We start from the raw sequence: 26992 nt of genomic DNA, 5'->3' as shown, positions 1-26992 counted from the left end.
CCCCTGGTCTTGCTGTTGGACCCTGCACACGCCCAGCACCCATACTCCTTTGTTATTTGTACCACATTGTCTGCCTGGAGTACTCCTCCCCACGTGTCCACACCTTTCTTTCCAGTCATTGCATAAAAGTATACGTGGGTGCGATGACTATGTAGGTGCCAAGTGGATACTGGAAATGTTGGGGGAAACACTTTGTAAAGTACATGATTGTCTAACGCTATATTGTACACCTGAAACTAATGCAAAATATTGGAAGGAAATTGTAATTGAAAAAAGATTTATAATGTCAAAAAAGTTTATGTGGGGGAAAACAAGGCACATACATAATGTATATGGAAACATTTCTGTATATGGACATGTGTAATGTTGGTATATGCCTGACATATAGCTGAAAAAATACATAAATAACAACACTGATGCTCTATTTGGATAATACTCAACGGCTATAGGGAGAGGAATGAGAGAATTTTTGCTGCATATCCTTTTTAACTTTTACCTCTTGACTTTTGAGCCAAGAAAACAGCCACAAATTTTTTAAATCAAATACCATACAACTGTGGCAGTAATATGAGATTACTAAGTGTCTGCATTGATCATTAGTATATTCCCAGCTTATCTGGATCCATCTATTATCTGTTAGTGTCCAGGACTCAACACAAAGGTGCTGAACCAATGAACCCAGGCGATGGGTGAACTCGTAAGTGAACGGTAAGTGCAGGAGATGCTGGAAACCAAAGAATGACTCGGTGACAGGAATAATGATTATTAAACAGGTCCCAACTGCTAATGGGGTTTCTGATGGGCTCTGTGCACACCACTAAGAGCCAGAGGATCGAACCTACTGAACAGAGGGCCTGCTCTCATTATTACCTCTCCCAGCTCCGCAGTAGGTATTGCTGCTCTATCAGCGGAGTATCTATATATATAAAAGCCAAGCGACCTGAACGACCAGAATGACCAGAACAACCGGAACAACCAGAAGGACTGGAACAACTGGTTGCTATGACGTGCACTGTGGCTGGCCAACCGGCCCGATCAGGGCTGGAGCAGGCTGGCCAACCTCCTGTGGCCCCTCCCTCCCCCGCCAGCCTGGCCCCAATCGACCTCCATCTGGGCAGGCCAGCTGGACCCCCCCCCCATGCACGAATTTGTGCACTGGGCCTCTGGCAGTTAATAAAGAGGAGAAGCCACAAAACCAAGCTCAGTGCTGCCCACTCTTAGTGAGCAATAGCAAGGCAACTGGAATCAGAGCATTACCCAAGGAACTAAAATTTGCTCAAAATTCAGAAACAAATAGCACCAGTCCTCTTCCAGTTTCGGAACAAATGGAACCAAATGCTCATTGAAGTCGGTGGGCAGCGCTGGTTAATGTACTGAAGGCCACACAGCTCACCACTGCCGACAGCATAGTTAATTTTCCTCTTTTATAATGAGATTCCTAAGACATTTCAAGAATTTACAGAGGGTCTACATCCTGAAAGTCACAAAACACTGTATATATCTTCATGCTAAGGGCTGAAATGTACACTGAAGACTGTAGGTATAACTTCGTTTTATTACTTATTGGGACCTGAAGCCAAACTCTATAAGCAGTGAATGGGCGGCTGCCAAACACACAGAACTCAGCCTCCTCGTGGCCTGCGGCCAGGTTTCTCACCGAGACACTGGCCTTTCCCATCAGGCCTTGCCAACACCTGTGTCAGTTGCTGTGGCCCTTGGGGAAGTTAATTCAAGATGTACATGGAGGGTCATAAAAATATTCTAATTCTTTAGCATCATAATCACATCCACTGTAAGGGAGCAATCCAAACCACTGTCAAAGTTACAGGCCCAAGTGTCATTTATAACTAGAAACAATTTAATTGTTTTAACTGCCAAGCAAATCATGTTCCTATGCAATGGAATATCACAGACTTCAAAATTATGGTTTTAAAGATTCTGAAATCATTTGGGAAAATTTTACAATATAATACAATATATTTTAAAACACGGGATATGACACTGTAAATATGTAATAACTGCAAACATGCAAAATGTCAGATAGGTAGGGGAAAGTGGAAAGAGATATACTATTAATAAATATTATTGACATCAGCATGGTCTTCCGTATTCTGTGTCCTGTGTTCAAATTCAGTTGATTGTATTCAGTGAAGTAATCTTGGCTATTAGATTACAATTAAATTAAATCTTGGTCTAAAGATTCTATTTATAGAACCTAGCGTTATGCTATTAGTCTATTTTCTGAAAGCAAGCCTACAATAGGAATTCAAGGTATCCAGTTAGCCCTGTTACTAACATGAAAATGACAAGAATTGGATGTAGAGGCCTGCATGATTACAACAGAGAAAGGCGTGATCAGAACCTGTAGCTGCTCCTGTTTGTCGCTGGGCCATGAGTAAGTCATGCATCTCCTCTAAGCCCCAACTCCTTCATCTATAAAATAAGGGCAATGACAGGACATCATAAGGGGCTAAGACTGAATTCAAACCCAGATTTACCATTATGCTACATGGCCACTTAGTAAAGTGATGCGGTTAACCACAGAAACAGATGTGGGTGTCTTGTTTGTGTGCCCTTAGTGAATTACTTAATCTCTCTGTGTCTTCATTGTACTAATGTAGACAGAGGTCCCTTTAAATTGGCCAAAGAGACCATGTCAGTGGTGACGGCCACCTGGCCATCATTCCACTAGCACCGGCTCCCAGTGCCACAGTCCCGCAGCAGCAGCAGACCAGCCCTAGGTGTCCACTAGGGCCCCAAATGACCACTGTCTCTCATTGCTGAAATTGCCATGTTTAAGCATTTGAGCCTCTGAATCCAAACCCCATTCTTCTCTCTTGACAAACTGCAGCTGCTGCTGCTTCCTTGATAAACTTATGATGATTCATAGTGACCTCTTTGTCTTCTAATTTACAACAAGGAGAGACATGCTGCTGACAACCTGAGCTATCGATGTTCTTCCTCAAACGTCAGTAATGGTCACTAAAGGGAAATGTATTTCATTCTAATTGTGAGGATGTCTTAACAATGTTTTTGAGAATAATTATTCTAAGGTGCACAGCCACATGCCTAGCTACTTCTCCTGCAAAGGAAACTATGTCATGAAAATGACGAATGAGTTTACATGTGGATGAATGTGACCTGCTGCTCTCCTAAGTGCCAACAGATACGTAAGAGAAATGGTCGGTGATATTATTGGACCAGGTTTTTCAGAGTAACACAATATACAAGTATTACCTTTATCATACAGATAATAGATTTTCAGTATGTTTTAAATATAATGAATCCATTAGCAAGTCTTATCTCTCAATTGCTGTTCTTTGTCTCTGGCCAATTAGGGTTATACTTTTTTAATTGTTTTACAAAATATAGGAATGATCATGGTAAAATAAATAAACAGATAGATAGATAGATAGATAGATACAAAAGCACATAAAAAAGCAAATGACCTTGCCCCTCACCCCTCCATCAATCTTACTTCTTAGAAGAAAGTAGTTACTTACAATAGTTACTACCAGCAATCTTCATTTTTTTCATTTTTCGTACCCGTGCAGAAATATAAACGTGCACACATTCATGCCCAAATCCCTCCTCTTTATGTCACTTGCTTTTCTCACACTTCACAATACATCAGGACTAGTTTCAGGAAGGTACAGCACAGGAGTAACGTACAGGAGACCAAACCTAAAGGCTTCGCCCTCATTGGGGGTGATTTTTCACCTTACAACAGACTACAACACCTTTCAACCTTCCACTCCTTCCTATGTATTTTTTAAAATTGATTTTTAGAGAGAGAGAAACATCGATTTGTTGTCTCACTTATTTATGAATTCATTGGTTGATTCTTGTGTGTGTTTTGACCAGAGATTGAACCTGCAACCTTGGCATATGAGGACGACACTCTACCCACTGAGCTACCCAGGCAGGTCCTAAACTGATACTTTAAACTGACAAGTGTAGCCTCGGTCATCCATGGGGCAGTTTCCCCACCTCTTGGTTTGTGGTGTTTGCTCACTGACTCGTCCAGGTCCCTATGTTCCTGGTGGCGTTCTTGGCTTAAGAAGCCAGGGGAATACCACCAGCCCTGGGCTCCAGCTGCAGGGGTAACCTAGAGACTAAGACAGGCACTGTCAATTCTTTTATTCCAGTTTTCCAGCATCCCCATGAGACAGATCCATGGTTACTGACACCCACTGAACTGGGAAAACAAAGCAGGAAGAGGGAGTGACCTGGCCAAACTGCAGAAGGTCAATGGCATGTGAGACCTGCCTGCCACCTCTCACAGCTCAATGCGCTCAGTCTTCACAGCTTAAAAACAGAATTTCTAAGGGGCCAAGCCTTGGAGATGTCATGAAATCTCTCATGGCCTCAGTTTCCCCAGCAGTAACATACAGGGATCAGATGAGTTAATATCAAATCTCTATGCACTCTGAGTATTTATTTATTCTGACACTAGTCTCTCTTTTCTGGTTTCAAACTTGAACAGATATTATTCTTTTTTATGTTCTCCCTTAAATTTCACTTGCATGCCTCTCTATGTCAAAGGATAGTTAGAAATATTTTCTTAAGGGAGGGAGAGGAGGGGAGAGTGAGAAACATCGATGTGAGAGAGACACATCAATTGGTTGCCTCCCACAAGCGCCCCCAAAAGGGGCGGGGACAGAACCTGAAACCCAGGTATGCACCCTTGACCAGAAATTGAACCCGTGACCCTCCGGTGCACAGGCTGATGTTCTAACCACTGAGCATGCCAGCCAGGGCAAGAAATATTTTTAATAACCCTTATATTCTCCTGTTAGTCCTTTCCCCAACTTATATGCCAATCATTTGCTCAGTTTTCATCTTTAGAAGAGAAAATGAAGAATTGCTCACTTCTAACTCCATATACCTAATGCCCATCTCAAATCACAATTACAAATTCCCCAGGATGAATGACCTTGACTTGCGGAAACTGACCCATTATTTGAATGAGCATTAGAATAATTAGTCTAACAAAAGGAGCTTTTTCATCTCTGAGATATTCAACTTCATCTATCTCCGAAAAATAAGCTTCACAGTTAAACACCAGTAAAATGTCCAATCTCCACACACACTTTATCTACTTTATACTGTATCCATCTCTCTGATGGATTTAACTTTAGAAATGTATTTCTGTATGACAAAGAACTTTTTCAGTCCCATATGTAAAACTGTCAATCTCATTAAAAGGAAGTCCAGCAGCCCCGGGGAAATGTACTTCTTTCTAAATCTTTAATCATTCTCGAAACATCTGCCAGTCAGTATATGTTCCTTCTGTAAACTCCATTTATTTTACAAATGTTCCCCAGAAATTCGCAGTCACCCAGTGAAATTGACAGTTCTGGGGGAAAAATGGTTTCCTCTCAGTGAGTGGGCAACCTGATGGCCCAGCGCCCTCTTTGGGATTCAAGGGGATGAAACCCAGAGCTGAAAGCATCTTCCTCGCCCCCCGCTGAAGCCTTCCCAGGTTGGTGTAAGCAGACAACCACAGGGAAAAGAGCTGAAATCAGGCCTTTCAAGCAAAGCACGAGCTAAAGTAATAGCACATAAGTCTCGCCTACTGTTTACCGAGAGAAAAACGTGGTTGAAACTAATACTTTACCAAGTACAAGTTCAATATAATGAACCAGTGAAGGTATTCTCTTCATTCATTCATGAGATGGATCTATTGGAGAGAATGAAGCATTGGAACAACATAGTGAATGAAGTACATCACCAAACTTTCATTTTATGAAAATTAAACTAAAGAGCCATCTCAGCTTTGAGAACATGGGGTAAAATGCAGGGGAAACCCTGGACCAACAAATCAAATTAAAAAACCTCTTCCTGCAAAAGACTAAAGCTGCCGATTTTCAATTACAAATCCGGCTGTTGGGAGTTGAGCTTACCAGGAAGTAGGTTCTAAGGCAGCCGTGGGCAAACTACGGCCCGCGGGCCTGATCCAGCCCGTTTGAAATGAATAAAACTAAAAAAAAAAAAAAAGACCGTACCCTTTTATGTAATGATGTTTACTTTGAATTTATATTAGTTCACACAAACACTCCATCCATGCTTTTGTTCCGGCCCTCCGGTCCAGTTTAAGAACCCATTGTGGCCCTCGAGTCAAAAAGTTTGCCCACCCCTATATAAGGAGATGTGCATTCAATGTGAGTTTAGTGGGGAGATCTGGGTTGCTACCCCTAGGGCAGAGTCCAGGGGACAGGTTAGCTGTGAGACCCACTCAGCAATGCTCTCTGAAGGCCCCCACCCAAGGCAGGAACTTGGATGCCCACAGAGTTGTCCCAAACTGGGGGAGTCACTGAGTGCAGCGGTTCCCCAGGACAAGCTTGGCTTCAGGCCAGGCCGCTTTCTTCAGCAGCAGCAGGGGGCTCAGCTGCAAGATGTAAGGCAATCCCCCTCCCCTAACTCCACCGGAGGAAAGGGGTGGTGCAGGCCTGGAAGGCTCCAGAGCCCACTACACAGGTCCAGTCCAATCCCAGTCGACCTTTCCACAGGGAGGCAATGGATGCTGAGGGGTCAAGCCCAGTGGGAAAGGTTAAAGAGTCCCAGATGGTGGTGACTTAGGGAACTGCTAAGGTATCCAACGGGAATGTTGATGGGACTTGGGTGAGAGCATGGACTGTCCAGCCCCTCCTTTCCCAGAAGGTCTGCTGATCAATGAGGCACAACAATAAAGCTAAGAGCTGGGAGGAATTCATTCATTCACTCAGCAGAGTTATTGAGCCCCCATTATATGGGGAAAGCAAGCAGCAGGATGAGGACAGCTGGAGCCCTTATGGAGCTCACAGACTAGGGAGGGTAACAGCATCAAAACTTTACCCTCAGCCTGGCCAGTGTGGCTCAGTGGTTGAGCATAGACCTATAAACCAGGAGATATAGGTTCAGTGGCTCAATTCTGAGCCCCAGTGTGGGACATGCAGGAGGCAGCCGATCAATGATTCTCTCTCATCATTGATGTTTCTATCTCTCTCTCCCTCTCCCTCTCCCTTCCTCTCTGAAATCAATAAAAAATATATTTAAAAAAAAACTTTACCCTCAATGCCTACCATTTGAAACAGCCATGAGTGTCATAAAGACCCTGTCCAGCAGAATGCTCTACACTGAGGAAATATTCTACTCTGTGCTGCCCAGACAGGAGTTACTAACAAGTATGGCTCTTGAGCACTGGAAATATGGCCAGCGTGACTGGGGAATGGTATTTTTTGTATTTTATTTAATTTTAATCAATCTATACATATAAAACCCTAATATGCAAATAAACCGAACAGCAGAACAACCCAACACCCGAACAACTTAACAACAGGTCGCTATGACGTGCGCTGATCACCAGAGGTGCGCATAGAGCATAGCTGGTGCCAGCAGCAGGCAGCAGAGCACAGAACATGGCGGGCGTCGGCCACGGTGGGATGGTGGAGCAGGTGAGCGGGGGCGCCAGACCAAGGCTGTCATCGGGGGCGAGCCTCTGGTGGTTACTGAAAATTTTTGCTCCAGTGCACCGCGGTCCCGCCTGGTGCTCACACCCACTGCTCGTATCCACAGCTGGCACCGGAGCTGACATTTCCACCTGCTGCCGGCACCCGGCGCTGGTCCCAATCGCTCGGCACTGTCAGTGGGTGCAAGTGGCGGTTGCAGGTCCCAATCGCCCCTGAGGGCTTCTTCACCTCCCCCTGCTCCTGAGGGGTTATCAGGGCAACAGCCGCCACTCACACTGGCTGACAGTACTGGCCCTGCTCACACCAGCTGCTGGCGCCAGCCCCAATGGCTCCACACCATTAGCGGGTGCGAGCGGGGGTGGCGCTGTCAGTGTGTGGGAGCTTCAGTAGCAGGAGCAGGGCTGCCAGCAGAGAGGGGATGGGGGCTGTGGTGGGAGGGGTGGGCGGGGGTGAAGAGGATAGGCTGAGACCCACCCTTGTGCCCACTGCAGCCTTGCAGCCAACAGTTCCTTTCAAGGTGCACAAATTCATGCACTGAGCCCCTAGCCCTATGTAATAAAGAGGGAATATGCTAATTGACCCTCACACCATAGCAAAGATGGCAGCACCTACAGCCAATAAGGAGGGAATATGTTAATTGATGCCCTGCCCTCAAAGATGGCAGCACCTACAGCCAATGAGGGAATATGCTAATTGACTGCCACGCCCTCAAATATGGTGGCGCCCACAGCCACAAGATGGCAGCAGCGCCCAGTCCCCTCAGCCCCAGCAGCCTTGCCACACACCTGCCTCTGGAGCCCCCAGTCCCCAAAGACCCCCAGCCGCCCAGGGCCGCCCGAGGTGCAGGTAACCAGGGCCGGCCAAGACTTGCACTGCCAGCAGTGGCAGCAGCAGAGGTGTGATGGGGGCATTGCCTTCCCTTAATTGCTGGGTTGCCTCCCGCCCCTGAGGGCTCCTGGACTGTGAGAGGGGGCAGGCAGGGCTGAGGGACCCACCTCCAGTGCATGAATTTTCATGCACCAGACCTCTATTTTAAATATAAAGGTCTACACGGGGCAAGTGGCTTCTCCCACCAGTTAGAGAGGGGATGGTGTTGGGAAAGCATCTCCAAGACAATGACAGCACAGCTGGAATTTGCTGGATGAGGAGGAAGCAGAAGAAAAAGGAAGAATTTCCCTAATCAATGAAAAAGCATGTGGAATGGAATAAGAAAGCAAAGAGCTGGGCCACAGAGGAACTGAAGGGAGCATGCTGGCTTGAGCACTCATCAGCAGGTACCGTGACTGGAGCACTGCTTTGGCGCTTCATTGGTTTGATCAATGATGTGGTCTGAGACATGGCAGGGTCCAGATCAGAGCATCTCAAGGACATGCAGGATGTCTATGTGTAAGGGGAAGGCATTGAAGTGTCTGAAAGTAGAGGGAGGACAGGGTTAGGTTGAGTTTTCCAGATGATCCGTTCGCCATAAACAGAACAGATCTGGAGGGGGGTGGGGATTGAGCCCAGGAGCAGAGGCAGGAGAACACCCCGAAAGGCCACACAGTGAAACATGCCCAGATGGGACGGCAGGGACAAGCCCTCTGCATGGAGCAGACTGGGACAGCCGCTCTGAAGAAAGAGAGAACCGGCCTGGCTCTGTGCACACAGCTGTGAATGGCCACCCCTTCGCAAGGGCAGCTTCCTTTTCAGGATTCATCCTAGAAAATGGCATCCTGTGTTCCCAAGATGCTACTGCTTCATGGTTTAGTCAGCAAAGACGAGAAATCACCTTAAAATGTCCATTAGTACCCTGAACTAAGTTTAGAAATTGTGGAGCAGGAGATGAGTGAACACAGAGATGCTTGAAAAGTGCTCCAACACAAGTTAAAAGAAGAGGGACGGTGTATAAAACATCAAATAAAAGGAACCCTGTGTGCACCCACCACACATGCACTTTCCCGTGTACTTACACATAAACGCCTGCACACAAATATCCAAGAACCTGCTCGAATGGCTGTGCCTAGGAGTGTGACAGGTCTGGGGTAGGAGGGAAATCGCCTCTTCAATGCTTCCTGGGTTTTGTTGTTGTTGTTGTTTTGGGTTGTTTGTGGGGGTTTTTGGCATTTTTAAATTTCTTCACTTTGTGCATGCAATGCAAAAAAGTTATTAAAAAGAATTGGTGTGAGTATGTGGTATGGTGTGGTGTGTGTGTGTGTGCGGTGTGGCGTGTGTGTGTGCGGTGTGGCGTGTGTGTGTGATATGGGGTGTGTGTGTGTGTGTGGTGTGTGTGTGTGGTGTGGGTTGGTGTGGTGAGTATGGTGTGGGTGGTGTGGTGTGTGTATATGTGTGGTGTGGCATGGGTGTATGTGGTATAGTATGTGTGTGTGTGTGTTTGTGTGTATGGTGTGGTGTGGGTATGGTATGGGTAGTGTGGTGTGTGTGTGTGTGTATATGTGTGTCTAGTAAAGTGTGTATGTGTGTGGGGTGTGGTATGGCATGCTATGTGTGGTATGTGTGTGGGGGGCTGTGATGTATATGGTGTGTGTGTGTGTGTGTGTGGTGAGTGTGGTGTGTGTGTGTGTGGTGAGTGTGGTTTGTGTGGGGGGTATGGTATGGCATGCCATGTGTGGTATGTGTGGGGGCGTGTGATATGGATGGTATGTGTGTGTGTGGTGTGTGTGTGACATGTGTGTGTGTGGTGTGGTGTGTGTGTGGGTTGGTATGATGAGTATGATATGGATGGTGTCGTGTGTGTGTGTGTGTCTGTGTGGTGAGTGTAGTGTGGTGTGTGTGTATGTGTGGTGTGGCATGTGTGTGTGGTATGGGATGTGTGTATGTTTGTGTGTGTCGCATGATGTGAGTATGGTGTGGGTAGTGTGTGTGTGTGGTATGATGTGTATGTGTGTGGGGTGTGGTATGGTGGGCTACGTGTGGTATGTGTAATGTGGTGTGTGGGGGAGGGGATGATGTGGATGGGGTGTGTGTGTGTGTGTGTGTGTGTGTGTAGCCATGTTTCGTTACAGGTAGAGTTGGCCTTTTTTTCCCTGTTTCTTTTTTTCCAGAAATTCAATGCTGCCTTTTGAAACCTAAAGTAATAAATGTAGAAAGCTACCTGTCCTTATTTGGGGTCTGGCACAGTCACAGCATCAGAGTGGAATCCAAAGTTGTCTCTGCCATTCTCCACTCGGGAGGCCAATGGAGGGCAGGGAGGAGATGGACGGGGCCTACAGAGGCGATGTGTGCTTGGCATGCTTTTCACATCTGCCATCCCACTTGAGGCGGCAGGTGGGGAGGGAGCGAGGTGAGACCTGTCTATCTCCACCCTGCCACCAGGAGGCTGAGGTGCAAGAAGTTCAGGGACAGCTCTAGTCACAGCAGATGGCCAGCAGCAGGCCCGGGTACCAATCAGGCCCTTGTCATTCCAGCCAGGTTTCTCTCCTCCGAGGACTGTGGCTGGAATAATGCAGAAGGGCTAACAACAAACCACACAAAGGAATTCCCCCGAACTCTCGGAATTTCTTGGGATTTCTGAATATGCACATGATATGCTAGGGTTAGTGTCTGTTTCATAATTTAATATGCAAAATGCTGTCTCGGGGCTTCATTTAAGTACTTAAATGTTTATTGAGCACCTTCTGTGTGCCAGACACTGAGAACTCAGCTGTGAACAACAAAAACAAAAACAATAAACAAACAGAAAAAGATATCACCCTCTCAATTCTCAGAGACAAGTAGGAAAAAACCAAACAATAAAGAGATGAAGATTTAAAAAGTAACATTGCAGTTGAGAGGGCTGACTGAAGGAAACAAAAAGGGTGGTGAGACAGAGAATCCCCAAGGGAGGCCACCTGGAATGGGAGGGTCAAACACTGTCTGCAAGGGTGGCTTTTGAGCTGACAACTGAGCTAAGAGCCAGACATGGGGGAACATCATAGATAAAGGGAAGAATCTAAGTGCAAAGGACGTGAATGAACAAGACTGTCCTGTGAAGACCAGAAAGGAGCCAGAGTGGCTGGAGCTTGGAGGGAAAGGGAAAGAGGCTGGAGACTCCGAATGAGGCAAGGCCTCGCGGTTCTTAATATCTTGGAAGAACATAAGTGGAATATTCAGGACTTGCATCTAGCCAGCCGTGAAAAGATGAATACCCTCCCTCCACCCCCGCCCGGGCTAGACCTACCTGAAGCGTATTACAAGGCTGGCCAAGCTAATAAAAATATTGTTTGGGTTACATTAGGCAATATGTACTTATTTGAGTCAACACATAAATCTTTTTATTTTTTACCTAACATGTGTTGATCAAATTTTCAATATTATAACTTTGTTTTTAGAATAAAAGTAACAAACAGTCACAGTTAACATAATTTAGCATATTTCCTAGACCAAAGATTTCTACAGAGCATTTCCCAGGAAGGTGGTTTTTTTTTTTTTAAGAAAGTGAATAACCTTTTGTGTGTTTCCAAACCCTTACTTAATAACTACTTTTTAAGTTCAGTAAATATCATTCTCAAAAGAGAAAGGACTGCAAACTGGAAAGATTCTAATTACAAAATTGCCAAGAACTCGGTGTCGTGCTTGAGAAGCCTGTGTACAGAGGGTCTGTTTCTCATTTTAGATTAGCAAGCCCTTTCCAGAGCTCGCAGGCACACTCCTGCCAGAGGAGAGGAGGCGGCGCACTCAGAGGGGCTGGGGAGCATCCGCTGTACAGGCGAATACACTTCGGGCAACAAGTCCCGCTTGTGGGAATTGATTCACCAATGTGCTCCCCCGCTGGGTGAGACGCTGAGTGGTCTGTGGTTCCCTTTGTAACAGAAGGGGCGGGGGAGAGGGAGAATTACACAAATACTGCACAACACAGTCGCAGCTTGAATTCAAATTCAGGTTCTGCCACGTACCAGCTGTGTGACTTGGACGAGAATCTTAGTAACTCCATTTCAGGATCTGTCAGATGCTCATTAAAATACTTCATGCACATATTTAATAACAATACAAAGAAAGGAAGGAAAGGAGGAAGCATGAATAAATAAGCAAATAACTACATGAGTTTGGATGTACCCATACACTGGAATCCTATCTTATCATTCAAAAGCATGGTAGGTTGCTAAACAAGAAAACCATGAAACAGGAAAATTATAGATCATGCACATGAGCACACATATACACAAAACTTCTGGTACATAGACTATACTGGAAGAAACTCTTCATGGTGGTTGTTTTTGGGGAACGAAACTAGGTGATTCCTGTGGACAAAGATGAAAAGAAATCTTACCATTCAATGCATAAGCCCTGAACCTTCAACGTTCATACCAACTGTACGTATTTCCTATTCCCAAAAACATCCAACAAAATTTAATTTGAAGGAGGTCAATCCAAACCTCCAGCATTAAGTGCTGTATTCCCTGATACTGAATTTGCAGGTTACATACCAACAGTAATTACATGCCAATGAGAAATTCTAGAACATTCTACCACTCAAGAGTAGCATCTACAACAAAATCAGCTGGGACCCGTAGTCTTCTACTTGTCTTCTTACCCTGGAATATCCCACTCTATTATTCAGACCTGCATTCCTTCAATCAGCAAATACTGAGTATTTACTGTGGGCTGAACGCTGGGGACGTGGCACTGAACAGCACAGCCAGGGTCATTTGTCTCATAGAACTTACATCCTAGTGGGAAAAAAACATAAACAACAAAATCATTTAAGAAGAATATATCCAGCACAAAAATAAGAAAATTCACCTTTAAAAGTCCTATGTATACCCACGTGAGAGCGGAATCCCAGAGGGATGCGGGAGTCTTTAGCCGTGGTGGGCAGGGCAGGGCATTTGAGGCGGGAAGTAAAAGCTCAGCCCTGGATACCAACAGGAAGCTCCCAGCCAGGAGAAAATCAGAAAGAAGGCGGATTCAAAGGACTAAGCTCCCAGCAGCACACTCTCCAGAGAACGGTTCCTGTCCACCCTCACTAACCACCACATTTGTATCTGAATCAATAGATGTTGAAGACCAGACTGGCTTCATAACATCTGGATTTGGGGCCTCTGGTGGTGAATTGCAGCCCAGGCTCTACAGTGGTTCCTTTGCAAATGAGCCCAAAGAACTGCATGTTGGCAGAAAGAAACCTGGAACCCTGAAGAAATGGTTCATTTGAAGAGTCCATTTTGCTAGGGGATTCTCGGAGGTAGGATTTCTTAGAGGTTTTTTTAAATAGATTTCTTTTATTGAGTTAATATGTGGTGTTAAGATGATAAAATGCATTTTAAGAATGTAATTGCTTTCCTAAACAGTGAAACTTATGCTAAGTAAAAGCTTTGAATTCAAAGCAGTGTTTTAATTTAAATTAAATTAGTCCATTCATAAGACTGGCTAATTTCTCTATTAACCACTAAAGTATTCATTGTATATATGAATGAAGGAAAAATAAAGGCTGAGGCAAGAGTGGGGGAAGGAGTGGGGAAGGCTTAGGCAAATGTGAGTTAAGTTCCTGGGTTCTGGGGGGTGAGAAGTGGCATATGCACCTATCGTAATATCAGATGGAAGTTCCTTAAAAGGATGCTATTGAATACATGGGCTTTTTTTTCCCTTTAAGACCCATATGTCTGAAAAATATTAATATCCATTTATGAATATATAGAGAGAATACACATTTTTTAAAACTCTCAAAACTCAATGGTTAAAAAACAAACAAGGCAATAGAAAATGGGCACAAAACATGAATAGGCATTTTCATCAACACACACACACACACAGAACGTGTGAAATATAAAGAATAGTAACCACATCAAACGCTGGTGACAGGGAATTCTGGCGAGGGTGCAGAGAAGCTGGGTCACCCACACGCTGCTGGGTGAGTGTGAACAACAGTTTCCACTGTGGAAAGCAGTTTGGCAGTTTCTCAACAAAACAAACAAGAACTACCAATGTAACCCACCCACTGCTCTCCTGGGCATTTACCTAGAGGTGTTACCGAATACAGGGTATGTTCTTGTCTTTCCCTGGAGAGAAATAGTAGGAGGAGGCGATAGTTAGAACACAAAAGTTTACTAAGCTTTAGAGGAAAGAGACCACAGCTTGATGCGTCAGGGAGCGCACAGGGAGAGTGGCTATGGCTCCGGAGCCTTCGCCAGGCTGCATTCATATGGTGCTGGTGAGTCCTGGTTCCTGGTTCATCTTCCAGGTCCCTCTTCTGGTGAGCTGGTACCAGCTGGCACAAGTATAGGAGGGCTACATGCTCCAACATACTATGCATGTCTCATTAGCATTTTAAATCTCCACCCAGGGGTGTGTTTTTTACTACTATAATGAGCAAAGGTCACCAAAAGGACAGCCTTAAGAGCTACTGCGCAAGCATGATTTTAGGGACTTTCCCTTAACGGATGGCATCTTTTCTGAGGTTGAAAGCATTCTTAGCCTGTGGAAGGGGAAACAGTGTGCTGCTATTCTGGCTCTGCGCTCGGATCCAGGGCCCCTATCACTCTCTGGCAGGTGGCCTCCTACAGAGGTATGAACCCTTCCGTTCACTCAGAAACAAGTGCACAATGTTTACATCAGCTTTACTCATAACAGCCCCAAACTGGGAACCACCCCAAATGTCCTTCAACAGATGAATGACTAAACAAGTTATGGCACATCCTGACTGTGGAATATTACTTAGCAATGAAAAAGGAATTGACCATGGGTACAATGATAATTCCGGAAAGGTTACATACTATTCTTAAAATTGTAGAAACGAAAAACAGATTAGTGGTTGCCAGGGACTTCGGGCTGTGGGAGAGGGAAAGGGCGGGAGGAAGGACCCTGCAGTGATGGTGACGGAATGTTCTGTATCTGACGGTAGCAATGTCAGCATCCTGGCTGTGATGTTGTGCGATGGATCTGAAAGATGTTACCATTGCGGGAAACTGGGTAAAGGACACAGGATATCTCTTTGTATTATTTTCACAACTGCATGTGACCCTACCGTTATCTAAGTAATTTTTTAAAATGAGACTGTGGTTCTTAACTTTTTGGAAGATGTAGAGAGTGTGTGGTGAGAGGGCCTGGGAGATCTGTAAGAATCTGATAGAAACTATGAAGCATCACCTGAGAAAAATCACCTGCATTCTCTCCCTGGAGCCTGTTTGAGGATGACTCGGCTCAAGATCATAATCCACTTCGGCTGTTTCCAAATCTTAGCTATTGTAAATTGTGCTGCTGTGAACATAGGTCTACATATATCCTTTCTGATTGGTGTTTCTGATTTCTTGGGATGTATTCCTACAAGTGGAATTACTGGGTCAAATGGGAGTTCCATTTTTAATTTTTTGAGGAAACTCCATACTGTTCTCCATAGTGGCTGCACCAGTCTGCATTCCCACCAGCAGTGCACAAGTGTTCCTTTTTCTCCACATCCTCTCCAGCACTTGTCGTTTGTTGATTTGTTGATGATAGCCAGTCTGACAGGTGTGAGATGGTACCTCATTATTGTTTCAATTTGCATCTCCCGGGTGATTAGTGACGTTGAGCATGTTTTCATATATCTCTTGGCCTTCTGTATGTCCACTTTCAAAAAGTGTCTAAGTCCTTTGCCCATTTTTTATGGGATTGTTTATCTTCCTTTTTTAAAGATGTATGAATTCCCTATAAATTTTGGAGATTAAACCCTTATTGGAGATAACGTCGGCAAATATGTTCTCCCATGCAGTGGGCTTTCTTGTTGTTTTGTTGATGGTTTCGTTTGCTGTGCAGAAACTTTTCACTTTGGGTTTTGGAAAAAGCTGAAGAGCCCATCAGCAGATGAGTGGATTAAAAACTGTGGTACATCTACACAATGGAATACTACGCTGCTGTAAAAAAGAGAGAGCTCTTACCATTCACAACAGCATGGATGGACCTGAAGAGCATTATGCTAAGCGAAATAAGCCAGTCAGAGAAAGATAAATATCACATGATCTCACTCATTTGTGGAATATAATGAACAACATAAACTGATGAACAAAAATAGATCCAGAGACACAGAAGCATTGAACAGACCGTCAAACCTCAGAGGGAAGGGGGGGGGGGCAGGGTAAGAGATCAACCAAAGAACTTGTATGCATGCATATAAGCAAAACTAATGGACACAGACACTGGGCGGGGTGAGGGCATGTGCTGGGGGGGAGGGGTGGCCGGGGAGAGGTCAATGAGGGGAAAAGGAGACATATGTAATATGATATGTAATACTTTAAACAATAAAGAATTTTAAAAAATAAATAACAATAACAAAAACAAAACAAAAAGAACATAATCCACACAGTTCAAGTTATGATCTCTGGGATCCAGGCCATGAACAGAGGCTTAGAAAACTAGTGAAATAAAGGCAGTCCCCACCTGCTCCGCACAGTTCTGCGTGCAGATACTCAACCCAAATTTAGCCGTCTGCATTCTAGAAAGAAACTATTTTAACTTCGACATTCACAAGTATCTGTGGCATTTCTTAACTCACAATTGCACTTTGAAATTCTCCAAAATGGGGACTGGAGGGAGGGAGGCAGCAGAATTCGTCCTGGCTTTAAATCTCCAAAGGTTTACTGCCACCCAGCTGGGAGCAATGCGGAGAGAGAGGAAAATCATGCGCCCTTCCTCATGCCCCAGCCCCGGGACAGGGAGAGATCTGAAGGTACCTTCCACCCGACCATTGACCTTGTACTGAGACTAGTTCCCCCTAAACTATCTCGAATATACTAATCTCAAGTTCACAATACAAGTCCAAAAGCAGCCTGTTAATTCCGCAAGGATGTTGACTGTGCCTATCTAATTTAAGGCGGTTTATCTTGAGCTTAACACTAGTAGGCACTCAATAAATATTTGATGAATGATAAAATGAAAGCAAATATATCCCAAATGAAAACTAAACTCTTCAAATACCAACGATAATGATTCCCTGACAAAAACTACCAAACTGCTTAAAAATAAATATTTCTCATCTTCTACACTGGCAGATGGACAGGAAAACATCACAACAGTAATTTTGTTTATGTCCACACACAAAGTCACTAAATTGGCCATTCTTGGGTAAATCGGTTTTGGGGATGATGATTAAAGGCTGACTTTATGCATAATTAATCCTGTCATCCACTCGGGCCACTGAATGCTGATGCCTGAAACACCAGCAGAGAAGCACGGCGCACATGGGAACCCGGGAAGCTGATTCAAATGGGGCCAAAATGCTGTGTGCTCTTGACTTGGGCCCGTGACTTCCGTCTATCGGGCCATAAATTTCCTGACTGGTAAAGTTATCCCCAAAGTCTCTTTCTTTTAAGGAAGAAAAGCCACACTCATACATCTTACTGAACAGTTGTGTGTGTCTTATGTACCAACAGTATCTGATAAAATTATTCTGTTTCTGTGATTTTCATATTATGATTGTGACTTTGTCATGGTATCATAAAAAAATGCAGATTCCTAAACATCCCTAAATCCAAAACCCTCACTGAACTATGAATGCCTCTTTGGCACACTGGGTCAGGTGAAACAGAAACCAAGGGGAAGAAAATATGTCTTCCTAAAATCTGGCCATTTACCAAACCAATTTTTCAAATCCATTCTCTGCCCCCCAGAAAGACGCCCAAGTAGACAGAAATACCTGCTGGTCGGATGAGCTCCCTCCAAGCAAAGTCAATGGGGATGATTTTGTCCTGGTGTTGATGCCACTGCCTTTTATCTAAGCATCATGGACAGTCTTGCAATGGCAGCGGTTCCTTCGGTGCCCAGCATCGGTGCCAGGCAGCCTTTGTGCTCACATGTTCATTATTTCAGACATATGAAGTTTGTTTTCCTATCTAACCAGCAAGTTCCTTGAGGGTGAGAGCTACTGCCGCAGAAGCAGTGGAAACAGTAGCCACCTAAGCGTCCTCGTCCTCCAAGGGCAGGGGGAGGAAGAGTGAGAGCAGTAAGCAACATTAGCTGGGTTCCCACTGGACCGAGCATTGTGTTAAGCCCTTTTACGAGGACCATCTCCTAGGTGTGTATTATGAGTCTCCCTATTTTTACAGAAGACTGGGGCTTACAAATGTTAAACAACTCGTCCAAAGTCACATAACTGGTTGCTGAATGGATTTCAACACAGCCTCATGTCAGAGAATGTGCTTTTAAAATAGTCCATAGTGATCGTTCCATGCATTCATTCAAGACATCTTCATCACATGCCCGCTCCATGCTGGGCACTATTCCAGGCACGCGGGTTCACCTATTTATATATATAAAAGCCCAGCAACTGAACAGTGGAAAGACCAGAACAACCAGTCGACCAGTCACTATGACACGCACTGACCACCAGGGGGCATACTCTCCATGCAGGAGCTGCCCCCTGGTGGTCGGTGCACTCCCACAGTGGGAGTGCCACTGGGCTGGCCGGGATGAGCAGCACTCCCACAGCAGGCCAATCCCCGAAGACCATGCCCCCGGCCAGTGCACGAATCTGTGCACTGGGCCTCTAGTAATGTAAATAAAAGATAGAGAATTCCCAGCCTTCACTGAGCCTCACATGCTATCTGGGAGATACAGGCAATCAATAACTAAACTCGACAGACCAATATGTGAGGCAGGTGATAAGGCTAGAGAGAAAAAAGGGAAGGGATACAGGGGGAAGAGGAGGGAAGAAATAATAAAATAGTGTGTCTGGAAGGCTTCAATGAGGAGGTGGCATTTGAGGAAAGGCTGAAGGAGGTGAGGGAGGCAGTCGGGGGAACAGCATCCCAAGCAGAGGGAACTGCAGTAGAAAAGGGTCAGAAACTCGGAGCCCATTGTAAAGCTTTTACTCTGAATTGCATGGAAAGACACGGGTGGTTCAAGCAGCCAGGGAGCCAGATCAGGAGGTCATTGCAATATTACAGGGAGGACCTGGGGGTGGGAGGGCTCAGCCCAGGGTGGTAACTGTGAATGGTTAGAGGGACAGTCGGATTCTTGGTGCATTTCAAAGATAGAACCCACAGAATCTCCCGATGGTTGGTCTGGGAGTGAGAGCTAAGAGAAGGAGAGAGGAATGAGGTTTGATTGCTGCTTGCTTGTTTGACATTTACCAGGGCAACTAAAATTCTGGGCCCTCTCCTGGCTGAGCTGCAGCCTCCAGCAGAGGCTGGTGTGGATAAAGCCATCAGGGTTAGGGTGCTTTAAGTCTGAGGCAGCTGTCAGCGGTCTGGGGAGAGATGTGGGCTAGACAGGAAAGACAGGCCTTGGTAGACAAGAGCCCAGAGGCATTATTTAAAAGTGAGTAATCGAGGGGAGGGATGTAGATGAAAACACTAAATGTGAGTTTAAACTCTGAGGTCTGGATTGTGGACAAGCCAAAGCAAATATTGATTGGGATATCCTCTCGGTAGCAAAAGAAGAAACCAAGTGAGGACCGTTAAACTGTTCCATGCAAGCCACACACTCAGGTTAATGATATGCAAACTGTCTGATTCACCACTCATCCAAGGATACATTTTTAAGGCCTTTTGGGGGTTAGCCAAATAATTGTAGACAGCTGCTCCCCTGCTGACCCCACAGCCCCCCAAATAGTAACATGGACATTCCTGAACAAATACTGCCCAGGGCACAGCTTGAGGCCTCCATGAGCCCGTGGAGAGCAGGCTGGAGAATGAAGATGTGAAGATACCGGGACTTTTGAGTAATAGGAGTTGAATTTCATTAAGCTTTTCTATGTTTAAAGAAAAGTCAATATGTATGTGATTACTTAATCACTTAAACTGGTTAGGATCTCAACTAAAGATGAGCACTTGTCCACTATCCATTTGTGGGGACAGTCTTAGAATGTTTCCTGTCACATTAAAAAAAAAATCACTTACATGTATATAATTTGTAAAAGCTTCATCCAGTGAGAATGCCTCCAGCTGCATAAACATTTATGCCTCTGGGCACTTGAAAATATAAAAATAAAGAAATCAATAATCCCTATATCCTTCCACTGATTCCAACTCATCTTTGATTTTACTAAAGAAATCATACGGTCAGAATCAATGCTGTATGCTTTCACTTCATTTTTACGAGTATTATCTGATTTAATGCTCCCAACATAGCTAATGTGCATTGTATACACTTGAAAACTGAGGCCAAGAAAGGTCAAGGGTCATAGAGCTAATGAGTCATAGAAGCAGAATTTGTTCTCTTTTTCCAAACCCGAGGGAGCATCTCTTGGCCCAACAGCTGCTTTCCATGAAATGCTGTTTTCTTGTTTAATTATAAACCCTCCCAAACACGTTTCTAATCCACTGACACTTGTCTGGATTCCATTAATAAAACCACTATGTCATATTAGTTCCTAAAGAGGCTCATGAATTGCAGTTATGTGTTCACTCTGTAAAGTTCAAGGGGCACTGGCTGGGCACCCACTCTGTGCCAGACACTCTGGCCTGCCTCCCTCAGACTTACACCTGTTGCCTGCGGTTCCAGATCTGCAGCCTAGACGAGCACCATTACCAGGGTCCACTTTGGACAGAGGTTCCCTATACCGTTTCCCCGAAGCATTTTCCACCATTACTTGCAGTCTTCATTCAAAACTCTAGTTTGCACTGCCGTCTGACAACTATGTGAATAAGTTATATAATGATAACACTTTTTAAAAATTTACTGGTGACAAAACCAATGTTAACAAAGAAGACCAGATTCCTTTGATCATATTTTTTACCCTTTCTCTCCATGAGCAATAACCATCATCTAACAGATATTCTAAAATCGATGTGAGTGTTAACACAGTCTAAATGAATAAATCCTGAGAAGGTCTACTGCTCGCTGGCATCCAAAATACTCTAAGATATAAAATGAATGCAAACTACATTTCCTTTCCTTCTGCTCCAAATATCTGTCCATAAACATTGGCACACACATAGGACTATATTGTGTCAGTTACAGTAATATAGAAAAATAATCTCAATTACCATAAGCTAGAAAGTTATGGTAACTAGTCTTTCAAATAAATCACCATGTGTCACAATTTGGCATAAACTCCGATCCTGATGAATAATTCACATTTTCTGCATTAATAATGCATGTCCTCTTCCTATTGGAATGCTCCCTAACGCAGAATGGCTGTCTCTGAGCAATTTCCTCAATTGACATGATGGAGTAAGTCTAAACTTAGAAAGGCGTCTTTTTAATGCTGCCTTTACTACTGTAACACTCTGGCTTGCCCATAAGATTATAAAAAATATAAAGTTCCTATCATTTCCTGCCCTTTGCATGAGAGTCGCTCAGTTAGGTGCCCAACAGTAGTTGCTCCAGCTGCTGAGACTATCTGCAGAGCAAAAGTGGATCAAGGAACCCAGGGAGTGCTGGTGGGGATTGGTCAGTTCTGTGACATCTCTCCCTAATTATCTATGCACAATAGCACAGGGCATAAATGCTAAAACAAAACATGGTGATGGGAAGGGATGGGGGTAGGGGGGGAGAAGGGGGCGAAGGAGGAGGAGGAGGAGGAGGAGGAAGAGGAGGAGGAGGAGGAGGAGGAGGAGGAGGAGGAGGAGGAGAGGGACCAAAACAAACCAAGCAAGCGTTTTTATTACAAATGTTTCTCATCACCAGGTTTTCTTTCCAAGCCATTTACCACAGTGAAATCATCAGGCACATAAAGAAAAGTGCCAAGGTGCCAATGACACATATTTGTAGAGAGACTTCACTGTAACTCTCTTCCCAGGGGGGCCAGTCCACATCACCATTGCCATTAATTATGATTTCAGACATTATTAAGTTAACTTTCCTTCCCCCACCTCTCCCCAAACGCACACAATAAACAAAGACAGCCACCGCACCTGACGCGAGGCAAAGAGAAATGAGGTAGTTTGAAATGAGAAAAAAAAAAATCATTCCAGTTTCTTCCCCCTCCCTCCAGCATCCTTGTGGTCACTCAAGCCCAAAGGGGAGCAGAATGAGTTCTCTCTGAAGTCCCATCAACGCAGAGAGAAGGGGGGAGGAGAGGAGCCATCCCTGTGCCTCCTCTGTCCGCTGTGAGTGCTCTCCGATTCATTCATTCTTTCCTTCAGCACCAATTTAGGGAACGCTCCCTCTGTGCAGGGAGCAGGTTCCACCCAGCAGAAATCCACCACCCGGGCTAAGGACCGGGGAAAATTCAGGCTCCGGCCCCGTCCCCTAGACGGCTGGCCAGAGGCCGCCCACGCCGCCTCTGCCAACACCTGGGACAGAGGTGGGTCACAGTCCAGGACCCCAAGTCCAAGGAGACCTTTCACGGGGCCGCAACCTCTCCCTGGGGTCAGAGGGTCGCCGACCTGGTCCGCACCGCGGGCGCCTGCCCGCTTTCTCCGCCCGCGGATCCCTCCCCGGGAAAAGTTGAGGCGGCGGCGAGTGGGAAGAGGGGCACCGGGCACCCGGCGGGCTCCGCACCCGCCCGCTCCCAGCTCTAACTCCCATGGCTACCGAGAAATATTTATTTCCAGTAGATGGGCTCCAGCGGCTACTGGAGCGGAACACGCGGCCACCATCCGAAAGCCAAGTCATCGGAGGGATAAAGATAGACCCACGACACGCCCAGACCTGGCCCTGCAGCGGCCGCCCCAGAGGCGTGGGTGCCGGCGGGGCGAGCAGCGCGCAACCACCGGCGCGGCCGGGATCTTCCTCCCTCCGAGATGCTGGCTCCGGAGGAAGACAACTGAAGATGCGAACAGAGGCAAAGAGGACCGGTACTCACCCCCAGGCGCCTGCTCCGGATCCTCACGTACCCTTGCTTCACTATGTCATTAAAATTGGAAGCCATCCCGGACGGCCAGCCGGCGACCCGCTCACCCCAGCGCACGCACCCGGAGCGGCTTTGGGGAGGGTGGAGGGCAGGGTCCGAGGGGGCGTGGGGGCGGGGAGAAAGTTGGAGAGGGGAAGCTGCCTGGGCTGCGGCTCCGCGTGGCTCTAGAAGACGCACATCAGTCTGTCCCCCCAGACCCTGAAAGTGGGCGGCCGGCTCGCAGCCACTTTGGGGGAGCGCAGAGCGCGGCGGCGAGGCGGCTGGAGCGCCGGCGTCAGCTGACTCATCAGCCAGCCCGCCAGGAGGAGGAGCGGCGGCGGCTTGGGATCCGAGGAGGAGGAGGAGGTGCAGGAGGAGGAAGGAGGCGGAGGAAGGAAGGGGGTCGGAGGGGAGGAGCCGCGTGAGTCCCTGCGCCCCACCGTGGCCACCCGCTGGCCGACACACTGGAACGCGCGCTCTCGGGCCCCCGCCCACCTGGCCGTCCCGCTTCCCCAAGCGATTGCGCCCCTCCTCCAGGCCCGAGAACGCCCCGCCCGACCCCGCACCTTGCCGTCAGCCCGAGGAGACATCGCTCCCTCTCTTCTCACTCCAGTGGCTTATTTTAGGAGGAGAGGAAATTTCACTTCTTCCCAGCCTCCACCTACCCCGCCTCTCCCTCCAGCCCCATCTCTTCCCCAGGAGGGCTGACTCTTACCTCTGCCGTGTGTGCATCTGGGGAGGTGGTGTTGCTATTGTTTGCCTTGACCTTGCATATGAGAGCAGGGATACTGCCAGGGCTGAAGCTGCGTGCTCCGTCGGGTCTCTTGGCGTCCTGGACCCAGCCCTGGTGACATCGGGTGCCACATTTTTATTGTGTGAGCCCGTCTTTCCCACGGGAATATGCTGCCCAGGGGCTAAGACTTGGTGTCACGTGTACCCCTCAAGGCTGGCCCAGAGCAGGTGCTCGATAAATCCTTAGTCCCAGGCTCCGTCCTAAGCCCTTTAACCCCACCCTGGACTTTGGGAGGTGGGTCCCCCCCTTGATTAAATAGCAGGTCCAGAGTTGGCCCCCAGAACCTGGCAATAGAGTTCCGCTCATGACCATCATGGGTTCCTGCCTAGAGAATGACATTAAGGGGGGTCCAGGCTTGGCGCTCACCCTACTGGCCTTCCTTCCTGAAGTGGCGTGAGCTGATGATAGCCGCTAACATCTTTGGGGCTCCGGGGGCTGCACGGGGTGCTGATCCTGCTAAAGGGATAATGAGGACGATACTAGCACCCACATTTTGGGGAAACAAGCTCAGAAGAATGAAGGGATTGCCCCGGGTCGCACGGGCTCGGCGGGGAAACACTGCCCTGTGCCCCTTCTGAAGAGCAGGTGTCATAGTCAGTGGCTGAGGAGGCCTTGCTAATCATTTGCACTATCCGCACAGGCAAATACTGCATCAGAAAAGTGACAGTTCTTGTTCACTGCAGGTGACAAACCGAGGCTGGGGGACCTCTGGTCAGACCTCTTGAGAAGAAAAATCCATGTTTAGTGACTCTTTGACCAGCTGATGTACTATACGAGTCTCTCTTTTCTCCCTGGGAGCACCAGCTTTTAGTCACCCGGGTTCGATGGGTGTCAGTTAAAGAAGAGAAAAACCCAAGAATGTGTCATCATAGGGGAACTGAGACCAAATTGGGACAAGCACTGTGGCAGGGAAACTCTTTCTGCTCGGGAGTAACCAACCGTCAGCTGTCAGCATGTCGTCATTGGATGGAAATGATATTTTACCTTTAAACCTCTCACTAAAAGAGGAGGAAATGATAACATCATTTAGAGAATTCTCATTGAAGGCTTAGAATTTAAACACACACGCGCGCGCGCGCACACACACACACACTCACAGAACACACACTGTCCATGGTTGCCACGAAAAAGACCTGTTCATGGAAGGCATTGGTCCAACACATCATTTGGAGACTGAACCCACAGTATCATAGAAACAGTGAGGGATATAGACAGGAGGAGCTTGAAGCGAATGGCTCCAGATAGAAATAATTACTGAAAAAACTGAGACTGAGAAATCTCGCCCTTGGTAGTTAATGTTGAGAATAATCAACATCCATAAATAATTAAGCTAGAAGTGAGGAAATTGTAGAAAACAGCAAATTAGATGTGAAGAGACAGGGATTTTTTTGTTTGTTTGTTTGTTAATCCTTATCTGAGGATATTTTTTCCATTGATTTTTTTTTTTTTTTTTTTTTTTTTTAGAGTGAAAGGGTGGGGATGGGGGGGCGGGGGGAGGGGAGGGAGAAAGAGAAACATCCATGTGAGACACTTTGATTGGTTGCTTCCCACACACACCCCAACCAGGGCCAGAGATAGAACCTGCAACCCAGGCAGATGCCCTTGACCAAGAATGGAAATAGGGTTGACACTCTAACCACTGAGAACACCAGCCAGGGCAGGTTTTTTGTGTGTGTGTGTGTGGTTTGTTTGTTTTATCGGCAAGACAAATTTACTTCTGCAGAAGGGCGCAGTTGCCGGCTGAAAATCATGGGCAAAGCACACCAAATGGGAAGTCGTTTGGGTTTTCTTTCCTGACGGGGGTCTGCCCTGCCCCTCACTCTGATTTGATTGATCAGGGCTCAGAAGGATTTTTTTTTTTTTTAATTGCCAAGTTGAATTCAGTAGATGGTTTTACTTGTTTTGGGAGAAGTCAGGCTGATATGCATGCAAGATGCACAGACTGTGCTCTATTATTCATGGGCTGGACGGCCACTGACACTTCCCCGGAATGTGCAGGGCACACATGGCAGGAGGGGAAGGAATGGTTCTCAGAGATGCTCAGTGTAAGCAGAGCTCACAGAGCTGCCTGGCTCCACCACCACACCTGCCAACCAGGCGCAGTCCCTCCCACACGCTGCAGGTTCACTAGAGATAAGTGAGACACACAAAACATCATTATGCCAACGCCCATTTTAACTCAGTTTTCACCACTTAGAACTTCTTATTTTAGTATCCATTTCTGTTAGCTTCCTCGGCATCCAGGCCCCCCTTTTCCAATAGGGTCAGCATTCCTCGCTACCCACAGCTCCCCGACAGGTGCGTAGCCTAGCACACTGCCTTCCTCTGGCCTCACCGATTGGTGCAGACCTGGGCATGTGACCTACACTGTCTGATTAGGGTTCATTGTGTTACTTTTACTGAATCCTGGGACAAAGATTCACTGTGGCTGAGATGCAGTCTAGATGGGTCCCAGGAGCTGTGAGAGTGGAGGCCACAGAGAAGCAGCAGAAACAAGAGATAAAGAGAAGCAAACCAAATCCCAATGACACCGTTCCAACCCCCTTATCTTGCACCCCACGAACCTATTACATTATTTAAGCACATGTGAGGCTGGTGTCACAATCAGACTCCAAAATGCAATGACTTCAGTTGAATACGAGTTTCCTTACCTCTCATGAAACCATGAAACGTCCAGGTGGGAGCCTGGCCTGGGGAGATAGAAGCTCAGGCCGCACCTGCTGGGTGTAGTCACTGCCCTTCCCAGGGAGCGGAAGAGAGCACGGAGGGAAAGCAGCCTCCAAATAAAAGTGGCCCCAGATGTTTCAAATCCCTCTTCAGCTGGAATCCCACTGACTAATATTTTGTCACATGGCCACACCTCTCTCCAAGGGAGCACGGGGAATGCAGTCTCCATTCTGGCATGGATGGATTTCTGAAATAACAAATCAGAATTGGTGTTGGACAGGTCAATTGGCACTTTCTGCCTCCCCAGTGCCATTCTTAAGTGATTTAATTGCACAAGCTAAAAAAATTCCTTTTTTGCTTAAACCAGCTCAGACTGAGGTATTCTGTCCATTGCAACCAAAAGAGTCCTGTCTAAGGCAC

At 46.5% G+C, this 26992-nt stretch overlaps 1 protein-coding gene across 1 annotated transcript in view; it reads right to left on the bottom strand.

Annotated features, from left to right (window-relative positions):
* The window catches only part of DOK5 (docking protein 5), a 136100-nt gene extending 112683 nt beyond the window's left edge, over window positions 1–23417 (bottom strand). Inside the window, 1 exon segment of the mRNA XM_036323638.1 lies at window positions 23086–23417. Coding sequence (XP_036179531.1) covers window positions 23086–23151 — 66 coding nt within the window. The 5' untranslated portion in view covers window positions 23152–23417.
* Between the last annotated feature and the right edge of the window lie 3575 nt (window positions 23418–26992).

The sequence above is a fragment of the Myotis myotis genome, unplaced genomic scaffold (assembly GCF_014108235.1).
Source record: "Myotis myotis isolate mMyoMyo1 unplaced genomic scaffold, mMyoMyo1.p scaffold_m19_p_9, whole genome shotgun sequence".
Classification (NCBI taxonomy): Eukaryota; Metazoa; Chordata; class Mammalia; order Chiroptera; family Vespertilionidae; genus Myotis; species Myotis myotis.
This window is presented reverse-complemented; position numbering and strand designations above follow the sequence as displayed.